Below are 26,402 nucleotides of genomic sequence, written 5' to 3' on the forward strand. Positions count from 1 at the left end.
CACAGTAAAGCGTTGTGCTTCTGACTCACCTGTTTTAATCAATTCAGACACATTAAGAGCCTGCCCAAGGTCCCGTGTTATTATTTGGTAGCGTGCACATGGCAAAGAGTGCGTCAGGGTCAGAAACCGTGCTTTACATTTGATTACATGATTGCTGTGGAGTATGTGTTGTATTTTCCAGTTCAGCACAAGGCTTTCTTTCTGTTTTATGGAAAGGCTGAAGAGGGCAGGGCAGTGAGGGGCTCGGTGAGATATTTTTGGTTTCGTGGAGGAATTAACTGGCAAATAAAGGCTTAGAAAATCCCAAAAACTTTTTATGATTCAGTAGATTTGGAAGTAGCCCAGGCATTATACTTTTCAAGCATTACAAGCTTGGTGTCTTCTTAATTAAAAAAATAAAACAGATTTACTGAATTAGATCAACTGTATATCTGTTAACATTTAAAACAAATTTGGGATGTCAAAGGTTCTGTATTGGGCATTTAAAGTATTTAATATTTGATCATTTCAAACATAAATCTGATCAGTGTCTGTACTGTATGTGCATTACCAACCGTAGATACTGTTTTGTACATATATACTTCTGCAAATACTACAGAAGTAAATTAATCTATTACTAGATATATTATTATTACTATTATTCACAACCTGTCAAATTATTAATAATTTATTAAAAATTACAATTGAATGAGTCATTTTTAAAGTGTACCTTACATTTTGAATCAAACTGTAAAAACACTGCCACCTAGTGTAACATTGCAATGCAAGGGGATGAGCATACAGAAAATTAAAAAATAAATAAATATGCATGCATATAAAATTATTTTAAATATCAGATACACAGAAGCAAAAACAACAAAGATGAGATGATTACAACAACCGATTCACTGTTAAAACTCTAATTGCTAATAATTATTACGACACATGTTATGGGAAAACAGTTTAATTGTTAATTTAATACAATACCAAGTTTGAACTATTGACCACACCAAAAGAAATAATATTATATTTATTATGCTAAAGAGCCAAAATGCTTCTCATAAAGTTAAAACATGATCATGCCACACATCTCCAGCAGACCTACATCCATTCACATTTAAGAAAACATCTGGTTTCTGGGACGCACCATCACCCTCTCATTCAGATACATGTCCTTGTATGATGACAGGAGATCACTTATTTTATAACCCTGCAAAAGACAAACATTTACTGTCAGGATTAAAGAAACATTTTGTTTTTCCGTGACCTATTGTAGATATTAACAAAAAATGGCACTTCATTACAATAGGAAAAGTGCAATGCTCAGTATGGCTTTGATATTTTAAAATCTTGTGCATCCATGGGGAAGGTGGTTGGTGGAGCAGTGTCAATTTTGAAAAATTAAAATGTCATCCGAGGAAGCAGTCGGAGCACGGTTTAATTTTTACTTTCAACAACCTTCATTTGTACCAAAAAAGTAGTATTGTATTGCAATTGCATATATTGTATTAAATGGAATCCATTCAGCCGATCTCTGGGTCTGGCGCTAGCACTTTTAGCATAGCTTAGCATAATCTATTGAATCTGATTAGACCATTAGCATTGTGCCCAAAAATAACCAAAGAGTTTCAACATTCTTCCTATTTAAAACTTGACTCAGTCTTCTGTAGTTACATCGAGTATTATGACGACGGAAAATTAAAAGTTGCGATTTTCTAGGCAAATATGGAACTATACTCTCATTCTGGCGTAACAATCAAAGACTTTGCTGCCGTGCCATGGGTGCAGCAGGCGCAATGATATTTAACGGCGCCCGAAAATAGTCCCCTTGGTAACTTTCAATAGCTGGGGACTATTTTCGTGCACTACGTAATATCATATATTTTCTGTCATTCTTACTACACGATGTGACTACTGAAGAGTCAAGTTTTAAATACTTGAAAAGTAAAATAAGTTGAAAAATATTGAAACTCTTTGGCCATCCCTGAGCGTGATGCCAATGGTCCAATCAGATTCAATGGATTATGCTAAGCTATGCTAAAAGTGGTAACACCAGACCCAGAGATCAGCTGAATGGATTCAACAACAGTAAAAATCAATAATCCTAAACTTGTTGGACACTATGTTGGCCAATATGTTGGACTGCCACCTGGGTCGACTGCTTATAATAATTAGATCCATTTAGTTTTTTTATCACGCCACTACACAAATGAGTGTACATGATTTACACCATTTTTAAAGTACTATTTATTATATGTACATTTTTTTATGAATTTTGCATCTTTTAACATTTTCATGCACCAGTGCACACATATTCTTACCATTGAGGTCTCACAGAGTAGAGTGTTGCCTTGCACCAGGTTGCCAATGGTCATGTGAAAGTAAGTTTTTCCACTAGACCAGGAAGCAATCTTACTGAATGGAAGCATTGTAAGCAACTCCTGCAGGCAAAAAAACAAACAAACAAACAAAAACACTTTATATTCAGATGACAAGCTACACATATTTACTGTCTTATGTACATACAGTAGTTTTGTAGTTCTTGAGACCGGTCTCAAGACCACTTGTTAAAGGTCTTGGTCTCGTCTTGGAATCGACCGCTTTTTTACTCGGTCTCAGAAAAAAAGGGCTCAGAATTTTATTTCAAGACATCAACTGATGGCACATCACAAATTTATTTTTTATCATTAATTTTATCCAGTTTATTCAGGTTTGGCATATGATGCTGTCATTGTTTAAGCATTGTTTAAGTTTCTCCCAATGACAATTTTTCTAATTTTATTACTAAAAATACATTCCACAGCATCGTGTTAAGTGGATGGCAAGCCATGGAAAGACAGTTTAGAATAAAGGGTTAAGTTGATTTCAGCTCTTTAGTGTTTGTTCACTTTTATTTGCTTATAGACAAAGATATATTCCCACATATCTGCAATGCCTTTGATTATTTTATCAACTTCTCTGATGGCATACACACACACACACGCACACACGCACGCACACAGAGACAGACAAGAAGTGCCTAATCATATGCATATTCCACATTTTATCATAAGTGTTTTAATGCAGTGACTTGCACTGGTCTTGGTATTGACTTGGTCTCGGCCCTTTAAAGTCTTGGTTTTGTCTCGGTCTCGTCCTGTCTTGGTCACGACTTGGTCTCGGTTTAGGTGGTCTTGACTACAACACTAACATACAGTACAGTAGAGAGACAAATATGTCCCTGGTAGGATTTCTTTACCTTTGTCCTAGGGTCGATGAAGCTGACTCCTTGCTTGCTAATTGATATAATGATAACATTTGGATAACTCTTCTCTGATGTTTGCTGTAAACAAGAGGACAGTCGGTATTCAGACAACCTTCACAGCAGTTAAGTTTATTTTTTAAGTGTTAAACTAGTGATTACCTTCACTTCAAAGAAAGCACATCCAAAGGTAGGCCACTGTGAGATCACCTTCAAGAACTGAACTTTGGCTTCATCTACTGTTATACCCGCCTGCTTGTTGTATGCATTGATGATGTGCTGTAAACCAAAACCAAACATTTTCACATTCATCCAGCTTACTACATTACTAATATATATATATATATCGCAATCGCGATGTCAGCCTGTGCGATTATATGACAGCAAAATGTTGCAATTATATTAAATAAATAAATGTGTGGACTTGTTAACACAAACTTTCTGATAACAGTTTGATGATTTTCCTTGCTGTTTAAAAAAAGAAAGAAAAACGAACAAAAAAGGCAGTGCACTTGTGGCATGCACGTGTGTGGTGTGCGTCGTCACTTATACCCGAGCAAAGATGGATGCAGAGGAGGTTGACAGTGATTTGGTAGCTAAAAAAAAAAGTCTGTTGTATGGCGGTATTTTGGATTTAGGATTACTGACACTGAGCAGTTGCTACATCACGTGGCAATCCGAAAACATTTCTAGTTTTACAAATACACATTTTAGCTAAACTGTGTGTGAATTTTCCTTAAAACCCATCAAGTTGACTCATGATACCATTAAGTATAATCGCACATCGCAATATTAGCATCAATAACCTCAATGGGGAAAATTACCCAAATCGTGCAGCCCTAATATTTATTCAGTAAAATAAGAAGCTTAACCTTTTTCCAATCATCAGCAGACATGATCTTCTGTTGATCAGCTGGTATCAGATCCTTTAGCATTCTAGGGATCATGATAAACTGAGACTTATCCGTGTCTACCCGAGTACGAAACAGCAGCCCTCCAAGGCTGATCATGTCCTCTTTAGAGACACTGTGGAACCCCCGCAAATACTTTGGCACTTCCTGGAAAAAGCATAAGGGAACGTAGTGAAGACTGGGGGGCGATGAAAATGAAGGTGAGTTCCATATCGGGAATAATCAGAAAAGCTACAGACCTGGGGAAAGTGGAAGGTTAGGTCAGCTGTTAGGTCTTTTCCTGGGATCACATTAAACCACAGCTTCCGCATGAAGAGCACCAGATAAGGGACGATAGTGGGAGCAGCTGTATTCAGAAGCAGTGATTATTTTTCATGTTTGATTACAATGTATTTTAATTACTGTATTGATTGTTATACAGCTCACTTTCTTTGTTCTTCTTTCCTTTTTTAACAACGTCTGTTAGTTGCCTGAGGTTATCAAAAAAGTACTCCTCAGAGTTCATGCTTTCTACCTAAATGTATTAGAATGAACACAGAACATAAAGGCATTCAATCAATATTGTCAAATGATAGCAAAGACATTATTAAATATAACTGTTTTAAACCTTATTAGAGGTTTTCACAAAGAGACTGTATCCATCTGGCGAGGAAAGGCGGAGGTCTTTGGCTATTTGCCGACACAAGTCTTTGATCCTCGTGGTCGTGGTCACCTCAAATAACTGAATATAAAAAAGAATAAAAACAGAATCTTAAATGTGAATGTATAAAACTAGTAACACTATATGCGTATATGTATATGCATATGTAAGTTTATCCTGTTTTGCTTCTTACATCAGCTGAATCATTTGGAAAGTGAACTTTATGGAAAATCTGAGGGCTGTTATTTTGAATGGCATCCACTTCCACCTGGTGAGGAGGCAACTTTCTACTCTCAATACTGTAGGTTACAATGAAAGACGTTAAACAATAAACAGGCATAATTTCAGAAGGTTTCTCTATTGAACATGGTTGGGTGCTAATTTAGTGCTTGGTTATCAAACAGTTTAACATCTACCTGAGCATGGCTTGCATTCTTTGTAAACAGGCAGATGCCAGTGGCTCTCTGGGTCTTGACTCCAAGAAACGCTGTACGTGCCTCAACAAATGCTGGCTTGGTGGAAAGAGACCACAGCACAGCCACAACAGCTGCCAACCCCTCTCCGTACTCAGTCTGTCACAGAAACAGGAAAGCAAGATTATGACTACAGTTAAACTATGTGCACCACATTTGATCACAATTGGGTAACAAAACCAGCTGACTAACCCATTGTTGTTATTGGTCATCTGCTTCATTATTTGGCAGTAGATCTCATCTCTCAGTTCATTATATTCTGTTGCTGGACCAAAGATCTGGTTTGTGAGATCTATGGGTGTTCGCACATGTTTAACTGGATAATCTCCCATATATTTCAGGATAGGTAAAGAGATCATGTTAAAGAAAAGAGTCAGTGTGAAATAGTAAAAGTCACTTCTGTGTGTACTGAAGTCTGATAAATCCTAGTAAAACCCTAGATTTTTTCCCCACTACCTTGATTTCACTCTGTATGTACCAACTTTACTGGTTATAAATATTTTCGAATTCTTATCTACACACAAGTTGTCGTGATCAGATTTTTGACATCTTCGTGGTTTTAAATATGGCTTAAATGAATTAAACAATTTTAGCCTTAAAGGGACACTCTCCTTTTTTTGAAAATATTTTTTCCAGCTCCCCTAGAGTTAAACATTCGATTTTTACGGTTTTGGAATCCATTCAGTAGATCTCGGGGTCTGGCGGTACCACTTTTAGCATAGCTTAGCATAATCCATTGAATCTGATTAGACCATTAGCATCGCGCCTAAAAAAAATTACCAAAGAGTTTTGATATTTTTCCTATTTAACATGGCTGCAGGAAGCGCAATGATATTACGTAGTGCCCAAAAATAGTCCCCTGCTATTGAAAGATACTAAGGGGACTTTTTTTAGCTGATGCTTAATATCATTTAAATCAATGTATAGTTCCTAGCCATATGTGCCTAGAAAATTGCAACTTTTAATTTTCCGTCGTTCTTAGTACACAATGTAAATACAGAAGAGTCAAGTTTTAAATATCAAAACTCTTTGGTTATTTTTTAGTCGCGATGCCAATGGACTAATCAGATTCAATGGATTATGCTAAGGTATGATAATAGTGGTAGCGCCAGACCCAGAGATCAGCAGAATGGACTCCAAAACGGCAAGAATCAAATGCCCAACCCCAGGGGAGCTGCAAAATTAGCATATTTTCCAAAAAAGTGGAGTGTCCCTTTAGGTTCTTCAGTCTACCTATTAAAATATCAAGATTAGACAAATAAAATATGAATTCTTGTATTTCTACTTCATTATTCACTCAGAGAAAATCATAAGTAGCTCTAGTCTGGGGGGTCAGTGCCCCCCCTGCCCCCCCAAACTCTGCCTATGTATTGTATGTGTGAACACATCAAAAGATTTAGGTTTGCCCATGTAAAGGATAGCAGTAAAGGAGTCACAAGCAAGGTGGCTGAGCTCTGAGTTGCCCTGCAGGCTCTTGAGCAGCGGCTGTTTGAGTGGCTCTTTACTGATGGCCCACAGTTTCTCTTTGGGTCCTCCCTTACGGCCTCCTTCCTTACCTGACGGCCTGTAACCAAAACCACAAAAACAAAAGTCAAGAGACCCAGAAAGACTGGATTATCACCTTCTAAAAGGTTACAAGTTTTTTGAAGCAACTATTGTTTACCTGAAGTAATCAAATGAGAACTCTTTTAGTGTGATGAGGGCAACTCTATCTGTATTGAGCTCCTCTTTCTGTGACATGATCGGCACCATTGACCTTCTCCGTCCTGGGTTCAAATTCAGCAAATTCTAGAAGTACGTCAGGGATAAAAATGACTTTTCACAGTGATGGTTACTGCTTATTAATCTAATATGAAAGAATAATTACCAGCATCTCATCAGTGGGTTTATTTAGGATCGGCAGAACCTGAATAGCATCTAAGGAAACAGCACCGGTTTGACCTGTCCTCTCATTCCTGGCTTTAATCCAGCTTCCTTCATACTCTCCATCCTTTATCATATATAGTAGATCACCCTTTTTGAAGTTCAGCATTGTGGGGTCATCTACATGAAAGAATAAGCGTATAACAGAAAAAAACTATAGGTAAATATCAAAGCATTTTAGACCAGCCATTTTAAATGTTAGAAGATCCCATTGATCATTTATAAAAATTTTATGAATGAAATTTAAATTTAAATGAGAATACTAGAAGGTAATGCATGCACTCATCCCTGAAACAAAAAGCATCTTGTCTTGTAAAGTCCTGTACTGCGACAGCATACAGCGATCTTCTCTTAAGCTCAGAGAGGAACATGTTGACCAGCTCCACCAGCTCATTTCCCCTCACAACTTTAAGTTCATACTCCCCCCTCAGCGTTGTCAAATACACATTCCCACCAGACTTGTCCTCACTGTAAGATAACATCCAAGGAGAACATACAGGACATTCAAGAAATAAATGGGGATGAGCTTGCTGCTGATAGCAAAAAGGTTTCACCAGTTAAGCCATTGGAAATATTTTACAAGCAGAAGTGTTAAGAATACTTAGAATACTTTTCTATGGGTTTTTTGATATTTTACCTCGACAATTCAATTTTTGACAGCTCAAGGTATGAAAACTCCAAAAAGGCAGCTTCTTTCCCAACCTGAAAGGAGACCCCTTTCCAGTTCGCCACTACCACAAACTCATCTTGAGGCAATGGGGGACCTAAACAAAAAAACAAATGAAGTGCTTTACACCAAACAGTAACATAAATAACAGTGAGTAAAAACTGAGAATAGATTTTTACCTGAAACCTTGTAAGTCTCAAAAAACTTGGAGAAATAAATTGGCCACTTCTGCCGTGCGTATTGAACAACCTCTGACTTTACATCAATGACATCTGTAGTAGAGTTTATGTACGGTCCCTGACAATTACACAAGATGTTTAATTTTTTTTAAATCAGCAAAGGTTTAATTTTGTAAAAAAATGCAATGATTGCTACAAACACATTTAGCGTACAAGATAAATGTACATGTACAACAATTTGTGGACAGTCAGGACTGGATACTTGTAATTCATGGGTTTGGCTAGACCATGGGAAATCTTAATTCTACAGTATACACTCACCTAAAGGATTATTAGGAACACCATACTAATACTGTGTTTGACCCCCTTTCGCCTTCAGAACTGGCTTAATTCTACATGGCATTGATTCAACAAGGTGCTGAAAGCATTCTTTTGAAATGTTGGCCCATATTGATAAGATAGCATCTTGCAGTTGATGGAGATTTGTGGGATGCACATCCAGGGCACAAAGCTCCCGTTCCACCACATCCCAAAGATGCTCTATTGGGTTGAGATCTGGTGACTGTGGGGGCCATTTTAGTACATTGAACTCATTGTCATGTTTAAGAAACCAATTTGAAATGATTCGAGCTTTGTGACATGGTGCATTATCCTGCTGGAAGTAGCCATCAGAGGATGGGTACATACATGGTGGTCATAAAGGGATGGACATGGTCAGAAACAATGCTCAGGTGGGCAGTGGCATTTAAACGATGCCCAATTGGCACTAAGGGGCCTACAGTGTGCCAAAAAAAACCATCCCCCACACCATTCCACCACCACCGTCAGCCTGCACCATGGTAACAAGGCATGATGGATTAATGTTCTCATTCCGTTTACGCCAAATTCTGACTCTACCATTTGAATGTCTCAACAGAATTCGAGACTCATCAGACCAGGCAACATTTTTCCAGTCTTCAACTGTCCAATTTTGGTGAGCTTGTGCAAACTGTAGCATCTTTTTCCTATTTTTAGTGGAGATGAGTGGTACCCGGTGGGGTCTTTTGCTGTTGTAGCCCATCCGCCTCAAGGTTGTGCGTGCTGTGGCTTCACAAATGATTTGCTGCATACCTCGGTTGTAACGAGTGCTTATTTCAGTCAAAGTTGCTCTTCTATGAGCTTGAATCAGTCGGCCCATTCTCCTGCCCATTCGGCATTTTCGCCCACAGGACTGCCGCATACTGGATGTTTTTCCCTTTTCACACCATTCTTTGTAAACCCTAGAAATGGTTGTGCGTGAAAATCAGTAACTGAGCAGATTGTGAAATACTCAGAGACCTGGCACCAACAACCATGCCACGCTCAAAATTGCTTAAATCACCTTTCTTTCCCATTCTGACATTCAGTTTGGAGTTCGGGAGATTTTCTTGACCAGGACCACACCCTTAAAAGCATTGAAGCAACTGCCATGTTATTGGCAGATTAGATAATTGCATTAATGAGAAATTGAACAGGTGTTCCTAATAATCCTTTAGGTGAGCGTACAATGAAAATTCATCAAAATTGTGTGACTCCAACATACTTTTGGCAGTGTAGTATATCACAGTGTATAAACATACCTTTGTGTGCGCCGAGTGCACCAACTGCACCAGTTTGGCCATGGACTTGTTTTCAATCAGACTCATGTTCATACACTCATGAACGATTTTCTGGGCGGTTTCCAAACTGTTTTCAGAGCCGTGCTGTATATAGTAATGTTTGGCCGCTAGCTGCACGTAATCGTCCTCCTAGATCAAGATGATAAGTCATGTGATTTACTAAATAAAATGATCCTACATAATGTAAAGACCATTCTGTTAAAATATAACCTTGATATCTTTAATATTATCAGAATGAGGTCATGATGAAGATTGAAATCAAACTCTGATGCTCCTCATTATTAGATTATGAGACTTTAGCTTGGATTTCACATACAAAGTCAAAAACGTTACATGAGGTCAGGAGACGCTGAACAGATTCTGACCTTATCAGAAAGATAGTCTCCATTTTTAAGTCCATGAATTATCTGTCTGTAGATGAGGTCTGTGCTGATGGGGTCAGATGAACAGTCATGCCATGGAGTGAAGATCTCCTTGCGGAAGTAGAGGCGCCAGGGAGCGTGCTGTTCCTCTCTGCCCTGCCTCTTTTCTTCTTGCTCACACATTGACACAGCATCCAAAACGTGCTGGCCTCCACTCCCAAGAGACCACATCTGCCAGCAAAGCGAAAAACGTACATGTGAAGACTTATTATTGATTTAGAAGACTTACAAAAGTGTAGAAGCTAAAGCAATCTGCTTCATGTCAAAGATACTTGATTTCAAACACAATAACAGATTTATAAAAAATAAAAAACTAGAACACAAACAATTCCACACATTTTTTTTTAGAATAATGCATTTGGCAGGCTTTTTTAACAGATACTGAAGTGATACACATCTTCTCATTCATTGCAGCGTACAGTGAGAAGCCATAGGTGTCCTTCAGGCTTATTTTTTGGATCACAGCATCGCACACCTCTCTAGAGGTGCTGGCCGAGTCCACGTGCAGACTGATGCTCCTGCTGTCCATGAGACCCACAACCACCTTCATGGGGTTCTTGGTCTCTACGGCCTTCCAGATACATAAAAGTTGATCAATCATGTTTAGGTAAGCATGAAGTGACAAGTGAATCTGCCTTTTCTTCAGTCAGTGGGATCACATACCTGTAGTTCAATCCAGCATGGTGGTTCATTTCTTTCTCCATTGGCTAAAGTCCTCCGCAGTCTCTCTGCACAGTATGAGGAGTATTCACTTGGCCCACGGCGTATAAAGCTCCGCAGGTACTGTGACATAAAAGATGGTGATAATAACAGTATTTTTTGTGACATTGGCACCAAATCAGCTTTAAACTTGTTTCCTGAAAATTACAATTCGGCTAAACAAACACCAATGTTTCATAGCTTCATAAAGTCACATTGTATATACTTTACGGGAAAATCAACCTCATAAATTGTACACAAATAGGTTAAAGTTTATACGGTTTTATTACACGGCTCTCTGGAATGCTTGATTCTGATTGGTCAGTGACGACATTCCAAGAGATGTTATTACTGGATAACAACCACTAAAACTGATAACACAGGATCATCCGGGTCATTTTGACCGATGTGGTATAATTCTTGCAAAACATACAAATAAACAAAATATAAATATGCCTAATTATTAACATATATGAGGTTATACTGTATTTACAAATGATTAAACCAGATTGGATGTTGGTCATGTTTGAATGATTTCAAATCAATCTTTTACGTTCATGTATTTACTCATGTGGCAATTAGCAATGTAATAAGGAAAATAATGTTTACCGAAAATGTTTTTTATCATAAAATAAACTACTTCATGGTGATAAAACTCTCCTGAGCACACACTGTTGAGGTTTATTTTGACATAACATTCAGCTGGACACACATTATCCCTTACATACTGAAGAGTATACACTTTAGCTGTAAAGTATTTCTTACCGTAGTAAGGATATCAGAAGGTGGAAAAATACCCAGACAGATGGACAGAAGAACCCAGCCTCTGTTCGTACTTTTCTGGCTTTTATTATCTGTTAACTGTTTACAGATCTGACAGTAAATTTCATCTCTGAAAAGAAAGTCATAAAGATAGCGTAACCATCATTTCCCAGTGTAAGACATCATGAAGTGTGCAGGCTAAATAACCATTCCCATCAACAATTTATTGACTCTTACCTTATATCTTGTCGCACGATAGCGTATCCCACAATAATGTGCAATTTCTCCAAAGGTGTCAGTGGACGATCAAAAGTTGGTCCTTCTCCAAACAGCACCTCCTCATCTTCCTGAACTTGCTGCATTTTAGGTGGTGGTGGTGGTTCTGCTTCTGGCTGTAAGTTTTTTGATGATAATGGTTTGATACAAGTTAGTTAGTAAGTTTAAGCTGTTAATAATATTCAGTGCTGTTGTAGAGCAGTTATCTAACCTCTTCCTCGGGAATGGCTGAGTGTTTTCTTCTGCCGGTTCCCTTAGGCACCTTTAATTTCCTTCTTAAAAATTTCTGTAATTACAAGAATGACTGTTAATAAAGAATTAATCTTTGAGTAATCAGTGAACATTTGTTAATTGTTTACCTGATCTAATCCAACAGTGTTACTCAGTCGCCGGGCTTGTCTCTGACTGAGGTTCCTTTGGATGGGGTCGGCTACAGCAGAAGCACGTTCTTTCTTCGGCTCTGGAAGATCTCCCATAAATCTCAGGATTATCCACCAAACTGTCAAACATGCCTAAGGGAGAAAAGGAAAAGATTTGAGAAGGACATTATAAAAAAGGACAACGTGAGACACTATAGAAATAGAAACAATGCTAATGGAAGCAGCAGTTACCAGTGCATCACCCTCATCCTCATGATACAGCAGCGGCTGTCGCAGTCTTTGCTGGATATGCGAGTGCGTCGAAGATCCTTTGAAATGCATTGATGCAAATATAGAGAAAGAGAACTCATCAGTTTCTTCTTCTTCTTCTTCTTCTTTATCGTCTTTTTCTTCTTTTTTCTCATCTTCCTCTTTACTGTTGTCTGGTTGTAATGGGGCTGCCTTCATCTCTTTCACAGGGCTCTCTATTATTTCAACCTCCTCTAACTTTATTGGCTCTGCCTCAAGATCCTAAAGAAAGAAAAATATCAGATCTCTTTAATTTATTGATAAAAATATCCTAACAATCTCACAAACTAAGCTTAGATTTATCAAGTCTCCAAACAAAAATATATAATAAAATTCATATTTCTCATTAAATTTACTCAAATCCAGAATATTTAGCTATACATTCTACATTAATTCACAGCGCCATACTCTTTATGCATCTTATCAATTGTCATTCTTTATTTCTCCTAAGCAATTTTAGGAGAAACACCTGGGTTGATACCTAAATAAAACAGCTGAGAAGCTGAGTTATAAAAGAGGAACATCTGAACAATAACATCTTCTCTGGGACATTTGCAAACAATTTAAAACAAGAAAGCATTAGGATAACAGTTCTGTTATTAGCATTTTGCCGCCTTAATGTATTTGTTTAGACCTACATGGCTTTAAAGGGGTCATAGTGTGAAAATCTGACTTTTTCCATGTTTAAGTGCTATAATTGGGTCCCCAGTGCTTCTATCAACCTAGAAAATGTAATAAACATCAACCCAGTAACTTAGTTTGGTAAGCCATTTTCTGCAAGCGTGTGAAAAATTAGGTCGTTCAGATTTTGCCTGTTTTGTGAGGTAGGTAGCCAGGCGAATTACAATAATAGCGCCCCCTTTGTTTGCAATATCCAACCACAGCACTGCCATAGTGCAGAGAGAAAGAAAAAAGTACTTGAAAGCACAAGTGAGTTTCAATTACAACAAATCACCATCATTGTGATCAGTGTTTGCATTTCATCAGCTCATTTGCATTTTAAACGACACACCCAAAAACGGCACACTTTTGTTCGGGCCTACAAATTAGCAATTTTAACATGCTATAATAAATTGGCTGTGGAGTATTTTGAGCTAAAACTTCACATATGCACTCTGGGGACAGCAAAGATTTCTTTTACATCTTAAAAAAAATCTCATAATATGACCCCTTTAAAATGTTTGTATCTTTACTGCAGTATCTATTGACTGATTGTGTTTTGAAAATAAAAGCCAAAGTTGAACTAGGATTATTGTTTGATGCCTTTGGCTCCATAAAATGACTCCATTAAAAAAGTTATATGCTTGTTCCCTTTCAATATGTCATCTATTTCCTTGTTCTGTTGCAATGACAGTTCTTACTTCAAAACCTTCAGGTGCCTGACCCTCTTGTCCTGCTATTGCAGTGGGCAGGAAGCCAAAGATGTTTTCCACCATTTCCTCATCACCTTCACTGTCGGATTTGGCAGCTGCCTCTTTTTTTCTGAGCACCTCCTCGAGACGTTGCTGGAGCTCCAGTGCTTCCAGCTCTCGAGCTTCTCGTTCCTGCGCTGTCAAGAACGCCTGGGAAAAGGATTAGGAGTATAAATGCTAATTGATATACAAGAACAAACCAAGTGGTAATGCAAGTCATCCAGCAATTCATTACATGTATTCATTTAGCAGGCACTTATATACAAAGCGTCTTAGAAATAAATGGAAAATTGAACAATTTGCCAAAAAATTATGCCGCAATTCATCTCAGAATGCACTCCAGTATGAACTCACATCTGTTTTCATTTTCCTGAGAGTTTTTCTGGCCAGCAGTCCTCTGGTCTGTGCCTGCAGTAGTATTACCGCATTCTTTTTATTTTTCAGGTCTTTGCGGGCGATGTACCCACGAGCTTGTGACTGCAGGATGATGGCTGCGGCTCGTCTGCGCTTGTACTGCATGTGAAGTTGCCGACTGCGCACTTTCGCCTGCAGTCGAGCAAATCCTTGCTTGAGCTAATAGAGAAAACAGAAACAGTCTGAAAAGCGCAAACCTTTCTCATACAATATTTAAAGTAAGGCACTGCATTTTTAAAACTGCTGTACATGAACAAAAGACAATTTTAGGGACTGAAAGCCTCAAGCCTTAAGCTGCATTTAGACTAGCAGCAACTAGCAGTAGCAGAGCTCCGCGATCACATTGATTTCAATGGAAACTCGGCGACATGAGCGAAAGTGACCGTTGGTGACTGACCGTATGGGCGTGTCCAGCGACACAAGAAAGTTAAAAAAAGTTTAACTTTATGCAAACGATGAGCGAATTTCGTGAGCGACTACCAATGGGAGTGAAGCAGTGGAGTTCACGTCATTCTTTTCTCGTCAGTTATTGGAGTGGACATTACTCATTTGTTTATGACAAGCAGATTTAGAAATGCCTCATTGAGCAGATGGGCGACACACAGTGATAACATTGCTGGCTCTCTGAATAGGGCTTTAAGCCGCATTCAGGCTAACAGCAACTAGCTGTAGCAGAGCGACACAATCTCATTGATTTCCATGGAAGCTTGCCGACTTCCAGCGACACGAGCGACAGTAACTGTTGGCGACTGTATGGGCGTGTCCAGCGACACAAGAAAGTTAAAAAAAGTTTTGGGAGCGACTACCAATGAGAACGAAGCAGTGGAGTTCACAGCATCCGTCTCTCGTCAGTTACTGGAGTGGATGTTACTCATTTGTTTATGACAACCAGATATAAAAAATGCCTCTTTTGAAAGAGACGAGCGACATACAGCGAAAAAGTCGCTTATTATGTGAATGTACCTTTAGTCAACATTCACTGTATCTTTATACATGCTATAAAAGCGAAAGGTGAGGTTTCCAGAGGTTGACAGTCCCTAATGTTCTGTTTAACAACCATCCCTTAAAAATCAAAGTGGTATTCAATACTAATGATTAAAGAGAACAAATAATGTCTTTACAGTATTTAGCTTACTTTGATGAAGTCTTTTCTATCTCTATGACCACGCCAGCACTTCTGCAAAACCAGAGCTGACCTCCTCTTCTTTACAAAACTCTTTCTATATGTGGATAAAAGATGACTTTATAATTGCTCCAACAGTTAACTACATAAGCAGACAATATATAAGCGGCCGGAAACAAGGTACAAAAGCCGTCACTTCAAAAAGTACACCTTTGTACCTAAAGAAAACATATTTGTAACTTAAAGGTAGATATTGGTACATCAAAGGTATAAGGATTTTTTTAAATGGTACTGTCATTGTGACAGCTTTTGTACCTTTCTTTCTGACAGTGTAAGAGCAAGAAAAACATACAAAGCAGGGATTGTACCTGTCCTTATGAGCAAGCATAAGTTTTTGGATTATAAGTGCCTTTCTTTGAAGCTCTTGTTCCCTCTGTAGTTCTAGGAAAGAGTCGTGATTGTCCTGAGACAGGAAGAAAGACAAGAGCGCAAAAGATGAAAGTAATGTTGACTTTACAGTTCATTTAGTTTCATGCCAAGTGGGATTAAAATGACAGTATAACAAATCTTACAATTTGTATAATACATTCAAAACTTTCTTATTATACAACATGTCTGCCTGTAGTACCTTCAGAAAGATCTTGGTCTTGCCGATCCTCCAATCATCTTTATCTTTGATCACAGCCTTGCAGATAGCTTTACAGCAATTGGCTGCAGACTCCTGATGTACAAATAAATATATTATGTAGTGTACAGTGTATTCGAGTAATATTTAGTACACTAAATTTGCTAATATCTAAATGGATACTTCTTCTAGACATCTATTGTGAAAATACCATGTACAGAATAAGGGTGAAGTAATATTTTGATTACTTTTTACATGAAATACTGCCATCTCAGTTTAATATACAGTGAATACAGTAAATATGTCATATGTAGCTTGACCAGCTTTGAAAGGCAGGGAGGACTAACGTAAAAACAGCTACTACCATCTTAAACCAGCAAAGATCAGCCAACTAGCTTAAGCAAGCTGGCCAAGCTTCCAGCCTGGTTTTAGCAAGTAAGTTAATTGGTCTTAGCTGGTGTGTCAGTTGGTCAGGCTGGATTGGAAGACCAGCTGACCTACCTGCTAAAACCAGGCTGGAAGCTTGGCCAGCTTGACTAAGCTGGTTGGCTGATCTTAGCTGGTTTAAGATAGTAGTAGTAGCTGCTTTACGCTAAAAAACCCTCTAAACCAGTCTGCTAAAACCAGTCTGGGAGACCAATAAAGCCAGCCAACCTACTTAATCTGGTTGTAGCTGTTTTTTCAGTAGGTTATTTACAGAGATGATTCAGTTAATCTGAATAGCTAGCAATGACTAATTACTGAATTTAGAAACAGAAATAATCAATGTTGTCATACAGTGTTCGGGTCACAGTCTACGGTTTTCAGCAACGCGCGGTAGCGCTGCAGGAATTCTTCAAAGGTGTGCCGGATGGGATATCCTGCTTTGCGTATTTTAATCGTCTCCACCATCCCAGAATAGTGTATTTGCTGCATGCAGAGCTCTCTATCAAAATCCTGACAAGGATGAGAAATAAAAGAAACAGTTTACACAGTAGCCACACAATATAGAAAATATAACTAATGCGGCATTAAGTTTATACCATGGACATCTTTTTGTCATTTGGTTTGAAGCAACGGATGAAGAAGGGTTCACACAGAGACAGAGCCTTCATTAAAGAGTCTAGAGACTGACGGAACTGACCGGTCAGGGTTGTTATTGCTCTTCTTGAATCATTTACCATCTGTATGACAAAATATAAACAACTTATCGCGATGCAATTGTCAGTATTGAACATTGTACGCGAATACATCTATAAATAGTCTCATACCCGTAGTGAGTTTATTGGCGTCATGGCAATTTGCTGGGTTTTGTTTTGCTGCTCGGCTCCAAAGATCTGCTTTAGCAGATTGTTTGAAGATTTACGTATTAGATCCATGTTGTCCATGCTCAGGGCATCTCTGTTCTTCTCAAGAAACCCTGACAAAATAAAACCAGATAAAAAAGTAAAGCAATTGGTGAAGCAATATGCATGTCATAGGCAAGGCCGTCCTACATTAGCGTAAAAGGGACACTTTTTACTTTTTTACCTTTTTAGAATCCATTCATCTGATCTCCAGGTCTGGCTGTACCGCTTTTAGCATAGCTTAGCATAATCCATTAAATCTGATTAGACCATTAGCATAACGCTAAAAAATAACCAAAGAGTTTTAATAATTTTCCTATTTAAAACTTGAATCTTATTACGCACTGCCCGAAAATAGTCCCCTTGGTTGCTTTCAATGTCAGGGGACTTTTTCGGGCAGTGCGTAATATCACTACGCCTCCTGCAGCCATGTTACATTAGCAAAGTCATTGATTATTATGCCAGAATGAGAGTATAGTTCCTAGCCATGTCTGACTAGAAAATCGCAACTTTTAATTTTCTTTCGGTCTTAGTACACGATGTAACTACAGAAGAGTCAAGTTTTAAATAGGAACAATATCGAAACTTTTTGGTTATTTTTGAGCGCGATGCTAACGGTCTAATCAGATTCAATGCATTGTGCTAAGCTATGCTAAAATTCGTACTGCCAGACCCGGAGGTCGGCTGAATGGACTCCAAAATGCTAAAAATCAAATGTTTAACTCTAGGGGAGCTGGAAAATTATTATTATTTTTTTTAAAGTGGAGTGTCCCTTTAATTCCTAAGAATCTCCAAACAGGTGTGAAGAAGTTCAGATCTTCAGGAATGGAACAGACCTGGTTAAAAAAAAAATTAATTTACCTCTGCAGTCATAGTAAACTGCCCCAGCAAAGTGATGAACCCCAAAATACAAGTTGTGGTTGCCCTTGGGTGAGATATAAAGCTTGTTTCCTTTGTGTTGATGGTTCATTTTATTTAACATAGTGGTATCAGTACCCTGCAATGAGACCAGGATTATACAGGTGTAAAATCCGAAAAAATCATTCAAACACAAAATCAGATATGTTGGTATATCAGTACCCTTGGGAAAGAGGCTCTCTTCATCGACCAGTGCCAGTATGTTAAGAGGTTTAAGGGCCAGCAGGTTCAGGGTCTTTTGGTTGTCTTTGAAACCAATGCGCTTCCATGAAATTTCTTCTTTGCTGTATTCCTCCTGCTCCAGTTTAAAGATGTTCCTCACAAAGTACTGCTGTAGCTGCTCATTGGCATAGTTAATGCACAGCTGCTCAAAACTACATAAACACAATCAGTTCAGCATTACAGTTTGAAAAGCTCGCTCATTTGAGTTATCATTCATTCATAATCATCGGATGTTATAAACGTACCTGTTTTTATTGAAATTCTCAAATCCAAAAATGTCCAGCAGGCCTATGTTTAAAGAATCGCCTGTCTGGGGTTTGTGAATGGTGCCGTTCATTTTGGTAAACAGCCACAAAAACAACTTTCCATATATGGCCTGTTAAGGAGTGGTATGAACAATAAATAAATTAAACAATCACAATACTCATTTATTAAAGTATCAAACTAATTTGCATAATGAGGCTATATTATGCAAAATCCACTTTTACAAGATATTTGGACATAACTATTTGTTGGCATTGTGTAAACACAACCATACACTGCAATTTTTTAAATATCCATTAAACCAAAGCAGTCTATTTAAGCATGCTGTTTTGATTCTCTTGTTATTGTGATGTCACACAAACAAAGCCCTGCCCACAATCACTGACTGACTGGTTAGCTTTACCCAAAAGCTTTTCTAAATGTGTTTGTTAGCACGCTGTAGCGCTAATGCATCTAAATATACTATTGTCCCAGACTTTATTCACAGAAATCAGATCTACAGTCAGTGCTTACTGACTGTTGGTAAGGAAGTGAGGAGCAGTAGCTCATTTGCATTTAAATGTACACATATGAAAACAGCACCCGCCCCAATAGGGGCATTTTGGAAATGCTATAACAAATGTTCTGTGGGATATTTTGAGCTGAAACTTCACAGACACATTCTAGGCACACCTGAGACTTATATATTACATCTTGTAAAAATGGGTATAACATAGGCCCTTTAACCCATTACCCACATTTTAGCTGTCATTGGCCATTACAGAAAATGTTGTTTTGATTCAATATAAATAATCGTTTAGGTAGTCTGAATGTTTAATCTATGCAGGCATTGCATCACTTAAAGCAACACTATGTAGTTTCCATGTAAAAATGACTTACAGCTCCCCCATGTGGTTGAAAAGCGCAACAGTGCCTGGTATCAAACACTCTTCTGCAGGCAGGGGGAGGGGTGGGGCTGTGTTTCCTACCCTCCACCACCACTTTCAGAGTGTGCTTGTAGCAGCTAGGAGGCTGCTCAGGTTGCAGCAACAGTACAATTTTTCTAGTTAAAAGTTGTTCTATCACTGAAATAATTTTAGAGACATTATTTTAAGGTAAAAAAACTACATAGTGTTGCTTTAAAACTGTCTGCCAGGTAAAGCTGCCGGGTACCTTAGCAAAAGCATCTCTGGAGTCCGAGGCCTGAGCTGAGCTCAGGGGTTTTGAGACTTTCTCTCGGTTTGTCATGAAGGAACGATGGGTAAGACTCTTTTCAAGATGAGTCTTTTCTACCTCCAATATAAAAAGAAGTGTTGGAAAAAGCATCAAAAACAGAAAGAAGTTAACAGATCTCGGATTACGTAAGAGTAAGTTTAACAACAAACTGTACATTAAACAATATCTTTATTTTGGTGTTTAAAATCAGCATGGTATAGTTGTGAAGAGACATTTGTCTTTACCTCCAATAACGTGGCAGTGATAGAAAAATGATTAGATGATAGGACATCACAGCTGTCCATGTTATTCAGTACAGTGCCTGCAGAAAAAAAAAATATATATATATATATATATATATATAGTTTTCAAGCAGCTTTTCCAAACTAGCCACATTATATGTATATATTATATGTAATATTTATAGGAGAATGATCGCTAACCCTCAAAGTCGATATTGCCAATGTGGAGAATGGCAGCAAGTAACTTGTAAATTTCCCAGCAATCCTTCTCTGAAAAGGCAAGAATTTTCAAAGCGGCAGAAATACGTCTGAACTCATCAGCATCGTCCCGACCATCACATGTCAAACAATCACCCTAAAACAACAATCAGAAGAGTCAATTGCTGTACTTGTGCCACAGTTAAGGATTATAATTATGAAATCCTACTATGAAGTTTTAGAGGTCCATCAACCGGCAGAGTTTAGCACTAACTTACTGTAAATCATGAGATTAGGGGCTAAACTCTACAGGACAGTTGGAATCCCCTAAACTATCTCCTAACTAAAATGTTCACCTCATTCAGGTACTTGAATTCAGATGCATCACCAAGAGACAGAATTTTCTTTTTCTCAGGTTGCATTCCAGCTAACATGCAATAAAAAATGTGGTAATTCCTCTCCTGAGGTGCCTTGAAATGAAAAATTAATCAAATAAAGATTAGCTTCAAATTAAATTCTTTTTTTTTAAATTGTATATTTTAATTCAACAATACAATGTGCATCACGTTACATAGTATTTTATGTACAATTAAAGGCAATTTACAGCGCACACACACATGTAAAATCATGTAAATCATGTTTTAGCACATAAGGTCAAAGGGATGCAATTTCTGTCATTATTTAATCACCCTTGTGCTGTTTTAAATCTGTATGAGTTTATTTCTTCTGAACACAAACTAAGATATTTTAATGAATTATTGTAAGCATGGTACCCACTGACTTCCACAGTATTTGTTTTTCCTACTATGGAAAGTCAAATGGTATACCATCAACTGTGTGGCTACCATCATTAATCAATATATTTTCTTTTGTGTTCAACAGAAGAAAGAAACTCATACAAGTATAAAACAACACCAAGGCCAAGGGTTCATTTTTAGGTGAACCTTTAAATGTAATCCTACCTGATGACAGACACGAGACTTCTCCAGCAGGTACTGCTCCATATGAGCCCCCTCTATAGCACCCTCTTTATTAAAGAAGATCTCCACATATTTACCAAAACGGCTGGAGTTATCATTACGAACAGTTTTGGCGTTTCCAAAGGCTGTGGGATAGGCATAGGTGAGACAGTTTTAGTAACAGAACAGAATGAAATAGACTAAACTAAAGCAAACTGTGAAGCACTTACCCTCCAGAATAGGGTTGGCCTGTATGATCTGCTGTTCAATCCAGGAATGCTGACCACTCACAGCGGCCAAGAACTGAAGCACCAGTTTAGTGCTCTCTGTCTTTCCTGCGCCAGATTCTCCACTGATCGTACCAGAAACATTTATTAACTTGTTAACTCAAGATTGTACTATTCATTTTGTGCAAGCTGCTTTTAATGGAGTAGTGCTTGCAAAAAAAGTGTGTCTTGGGTTGCATTAAAAATGTTCATTTAGCTCACATCATACTGATTATCATTTACTAGTGAGCTTGTTTTAAGACTTTTGGGGACTTTTCTTAAAGGGATAGTTCTCCCAAAAATGAAAATTTCTGTCATAATTTACTCACCCTCAAGTTGTTTCTAACCCATAAGTTTGTTTGTTCTGCTGAACACACATAGATATATACACTAATGTCGCCTTGGGGTTCTAAGCATGCGTCAAAACCACCGCCATCTTGGAATAGGGGTCTTGTCATAGGAAGTAGCTAGGTAACGCTGCTATCTCTCCGCCTGTACTTCGAATTCATGGACGATGCAGGACTTATGTTCTGCGTATGGAGTTAGGCCTACTAGCACTATGCTTTATATTTAGAAAAAGTAGATTTTCTTAATATCAAAACTTTACATTTTCTCTGGACTCAATGCTAAATACCTTACTACCGGACTATAAGCCGCACCGGAGTATAAGCCGCATTATTCAAAAATGCGTCATTATGACGAAATAACATATATAGGTCACAGTGGATACGTCGCGTTTATATAGAAAATTATTTCACAAAATCCAAGCCCAAGAACAGACATTTAATCTGGAAAGGCAAGTTATTCAACTAAATAATAGCAGACAGAACAGCAGGCTGAATAGATGTCTGTACGTTAAAGTAATATTATCAGTTATTTAAACGATAAACCATACAGAACTTACCTGGAAGGTTGAATAGGCTAAATTAACCAAATAAGCCAACTAGCGTAAAGTTTGCATACTCATCATTCCACATTACTGAATTCATTGAACTACATATAAATACAGAAGCAGCATATAGTGGACTGACTTACAAGAGGCACCTGACTATAAGACGCAGCACCAGCCAAGTTATGAACAAAAAACGCGGCTTATAGACCGTAAAATACGGTACCTGTCTGATCGTTGGAAAAAAACTAGAAAATCGCATTCGTGACGATTTATGGGATTTTATTTCCGTTACACCTTTGCCTACATTGACGCTGATGCATTAAAAACGAGGGGCTCCCCAGTTTCAAGATGGCGGCTCTATTCATTCCAATGAATTGCCGTAGACAAGGCGACATCTAGTGAATATATCCATGCTGAACACAAAGGAAGATGCTTTGAGGAATGTTTTTTGAGTACCATTGACTTTTATAGCATTTATCTTTCCTACTATGAAAGTCAATGGTGCTCCTGTTTCCTGCTTAATTACAAATATCTTACTTTGTGTTCAACAAAACAAAGAAAAGTATACAGGCTTGGAACAAATTAAGGGTGAGTAAATAAGACAGAATTTTCCTTTTTTCGGATGAACTATCCCTTTAACTTTCCCTGAGCAAGACCAACAGCAAACGTACTTCTAATATAGTGAAATCCGATTCAGAAAATCTAAATTTTAGTTTTATACAAAGCATATCTGAAATCTTTGTAATTACTCATTGGGGAATGCATGACCAGAACTACTTAAAAAAAATCATAAAAATTGAATAATAATAAAATATTCAGATCAAAAAAAATTATCAGATGCTAAATAATAAAATATGTAATGAAAACCGCTGTAATTACATTACAAACATAAACGGTATACTAACTAGAGCAGTGCTCTCCAACATGGTGCCCACCGCCCACGCATCTGTAAGTTGCCCGCCAAAGCACAATCTATTAACAGCATCAATTTATCTACTACATATATTTTTACATTAGCTTGGCTTCTTTTATGTATGTTAACATTTTAAACAATGATAAACAATTCAAATTAAATAAAATCAACAGGTAAAACAAAAAGTTTTAAGTAGCCCTCCAGATTGTTTTATTCATTGTGGTATCCAAAAGGTTGGAGACCCCTGAACTAGAGGTTAAAATTTGTGAACAAACTTTGATGTTGGCTTGACAAAGCCCTGACTAAACGTGCACATGCTTTTACCAGACCGTAATCTGTCTCATCAGTGTTGCTCTCTCAATTGCTTCTTATTAGGGATTATGCAGGCGAAACCTTAACAAGAACCAATGGAGATCACAAACCATAACTGTACGCACAAGCAGGGTGCCACCAGCAAACACCTTAATGTGCTTTGAGTAACTGTGTGCGTAACCAGAAGGCAAGCATGTGCCGGATGTGTGTTCTCGCTGTTAAAAATCTCATCATAGTTGACATAATTAAACATTTAACTACAAAAACTCTTGAGCAATAACAAATACGTACCTAATGATGCAGCATTGGTTGCGCTGATTGCGGCGCATGTTAAAGTAACACTTGTCAGCAATGGCAAAGATGTGAGGTGGCAACTCTCCAAGTTTACGCCCATGATACAAGTGGACCTGATCCGTAGTGTAGATAGGCAGCAACTGATAGGGATTCAATGCCACCAGTACAGAGCCGATATAGGTCTAATAAACACAGAGAAAAAGAACAATAACCAGAGCCTATAAATATCAAAACACTTACTTTATGTATACATGATTAGGAAAACGTGTGTATTTTTCTATGATAGCAGTGATTAGAAAAGAACGATTTTATGACAAATCATTGGTCGCTTACGTAGATGATGCCCTGTTTGTGGCGCATCAGTAGATTCCTGAGCAGGCCGGCTTCACTGAGATCCCCCAGTCTGATCATGTCATCCACCCCCTCCACTGAGGTGGGGTGCATAAGACTAAGCTTCGACTTCTCACCCTCTGACAGCTTGTGTTGCTGGAAAACCATGCCAATACATAACTTTAAGAAGCCGTAACACAATCCGGCTATAAACTAAAATGACAAAACTGTCATGAAAAGCTAAGGACACCATGAAAGAAAAGGAATCCAAAAGGAAACATTTGGTGAAGAATGCCACTAAAAGAGGATTTAAAAGTTACTATATTCGAGAGTTTACTTTCTTTTACCAGCTTGCATTATAAATGATACTCAGTGTCTTCCTTAAAGACGTACAATGGTTTGTGTGTCTTTAGTTTGTCTATTATCGCAACTTGGATGACAATCGGAGCACAGTTCATAGTACTTCAGGCATAAATCTTTATTGTATGAGTGAATAGATCAAATTTTATAGTAGCAGTCATTGATATTTCTTACCTTGCCATCATCATCAAGCAAAAAATACTGTCCATTTTCTGAGACCTTCACACAAGCTCCAATAGGGACCCCATTGCTGGTGTTAATCCAGACATGGTCTCCCTAGATTCACATTCATTCACAATAAATCTCAATTTAAACTCAAACACTATCCACTACCAAATTCAACTAACCATGCTGTTAAAAAAAATGTGTTTTTTAAAAATACACTTCATCAAAAAATAAAATAAAAAAATGAGTACCCACCTTTTTAAACATCACCATTTGGACAATCTCCTTTAGATCACAGACATCTAATTGAAATGAAATTAAAAAGATCAACAATAATGACAATCCATGTGAATGTATAGAGAACGAAGTATGATTTATAAATGAATCAAATATTTCCTGTACCTGGGAATAGCGTGCCACACTTGCCGCTTTCGAGAACTGTCCAAATCCAAGTTTTCCAATTCACTTGTATGACACCAACAAGGAAGTGTCCCTTGTGCTCATCTCTTTATGACTCTCTAGACTTTGCTCTTTCGTGCACGCTGATCATCACCAGAAACCTCTAAGGGTCATGAAGTAAGCTTACCAGAAGGAAGTTCATTACCAGTTTGGGAACCAGCTTGTTTTACAGTTTCAATGAGCTGGGCCGAACAGCAACAAAGAAACGCTAGTTAGACAAAATCGGTGGATCTCAGTGACTTGGTGTAATTACAGTCAACTCTGAAATACTGTATGCCTTATCAATGAAATCCCCTACCCATTAACTGTAACTTCATAACATGTGCCTTTTGGACTTCTCGCGTCAGAGGCGAATGATACCAGAGGCCAGCCTGGATTATTTGAGTCAGAGCGGTTATTAAGCAGTAAAAGTGGGAGATTCTAGTGTAGTGTGTAATTGCACGGGCATCTTTCATAAGCAGTGGTTTTCATAAGTGACAATAAAGTAACACATATTGATTACGTATAGTTGACATATAGGCTAAAGTTTAAAGGTATAAAGCGGTTTGGCCTTTAATTAAATGAAGGGCCTGAACAGTGTAAACCTTTAGTATTGTAGCTGTCATTTACATCAGTCTGATTTATTACATTTAGGGAATAAAATTTGTATTTATTTAGGATCCTTTTTATTTGTCTCCATGTAAGCAAGACGGATAATTACCTGGATGGCAAGATAACTATAAAGAATACAATGACCAATTATTTAGGTGCTTGGAAACACCAAACAATACAGTCACACCCAAACAAACTGATAATCATGACTTATCTCAAAGCATTAAATTCCAACCCTTAATAAGGCTGTAAATTGTTTAATCATCTGTTGGTTTATTTTAAATTACAAAATGCCTGTGTAAACCCAAGAGGTGATTTTTGTGTGTAGTTCTTGAATCTATTTTATGCAAGAAGTTTTCTGGAAAAAAATCCATATTATTCCCTGTGTACTAGTGTAGGATAATATCATAACATTTCTAGACTTTTTAAGCACACATGCTAAACTGT

General features: G+C 37.9%; 1 protein-coding gene across 1 annotated transcript; it reads right to left on the bottom strand.

Annotated features, from left to right (window-relative positions):
• Positions 1-651: 651 nt before the first annotated feature.
• Positions 652-25,980, bottom strand: myo7bb (myosin VIIBb). The gene is made up of 48 exons (XM_073876253.1): positions 25,308-25,980; positions 25,161-25,207; positions 24,915-25,016; positions 24,384-24,536; positions 24,048-24,232; positions 21,604-21,725; positions 21,377-21,519; positions 20,771-20,884; positions 20,418-20,571; positions 20,220-20,296; positions 19,933-20,052; positions 18,762-18,892; positions 18,448-18,668; positions 18,238-18,363; positions 17,302-17,450; positions 17,074-17,214; positions 16,829-16,987; positions 16,055-16,147; positions 15,795-15,889; positions 15,439-15,523; positions 14,244-14,462; positions 13,839-14,039; positions 12,421-12,699; positions 12,169-12,321; positions 12,021-12,095; positions 11,771-11,925; positions 11,537-11,663; positions 10,736-10,855; positions 10,465-10,643; positions 10,016-10,238; positions 9,612-9,779; positions 8,014-8,131; positions 7,805-7,931; positions 7,469-7,635; positions 7,112-7,284; positions 6,908-7,032; positions 6,666-6,808; positions 5,437-5,590; positions 5,188-5,343; positions 4,965-5,070; positions 4,739-4,852; positions 4,558-4,645; positions 4,371-4,477; positions 4,093-4,278; positions 3,383-3,499; positions 3,218-3,301; positions 2,301-2,420; positions 652-1,189 (listed from the first exon to the last, which is right to left on the bottom strand). Exons 2-48 carry the CDS (start codon positions 25,176-25,178, stop codon positions 1,097-1,099), a joined length of 6,465 nt encoding a protein of 2,154 aa, XP_073732354.1. The 5' UTR covers positions 25,179-25,207; positions 25,308-25,980; the 3' UTR covers positions 652-1,096.
• Positions 25,981-26,402: the final 422 nt, after the last annotated feature.

This window comes from Misgurnus anguillicaudatus, chromosome 2 (genome assembly GCF_027580225.2).
Source record: "Misgurnus anguillicaudatus chromosome 2, ASM2758022v2, whole genome shotgun sequence".
In the NCBI taxonomy this organism is placed as follows: Eukaryota; Metazoa; Chordata; class Actinopteri; order Cypriniformes; family Cobitidae; genus Misgurnus; species Misgurnus anguillicaudatus.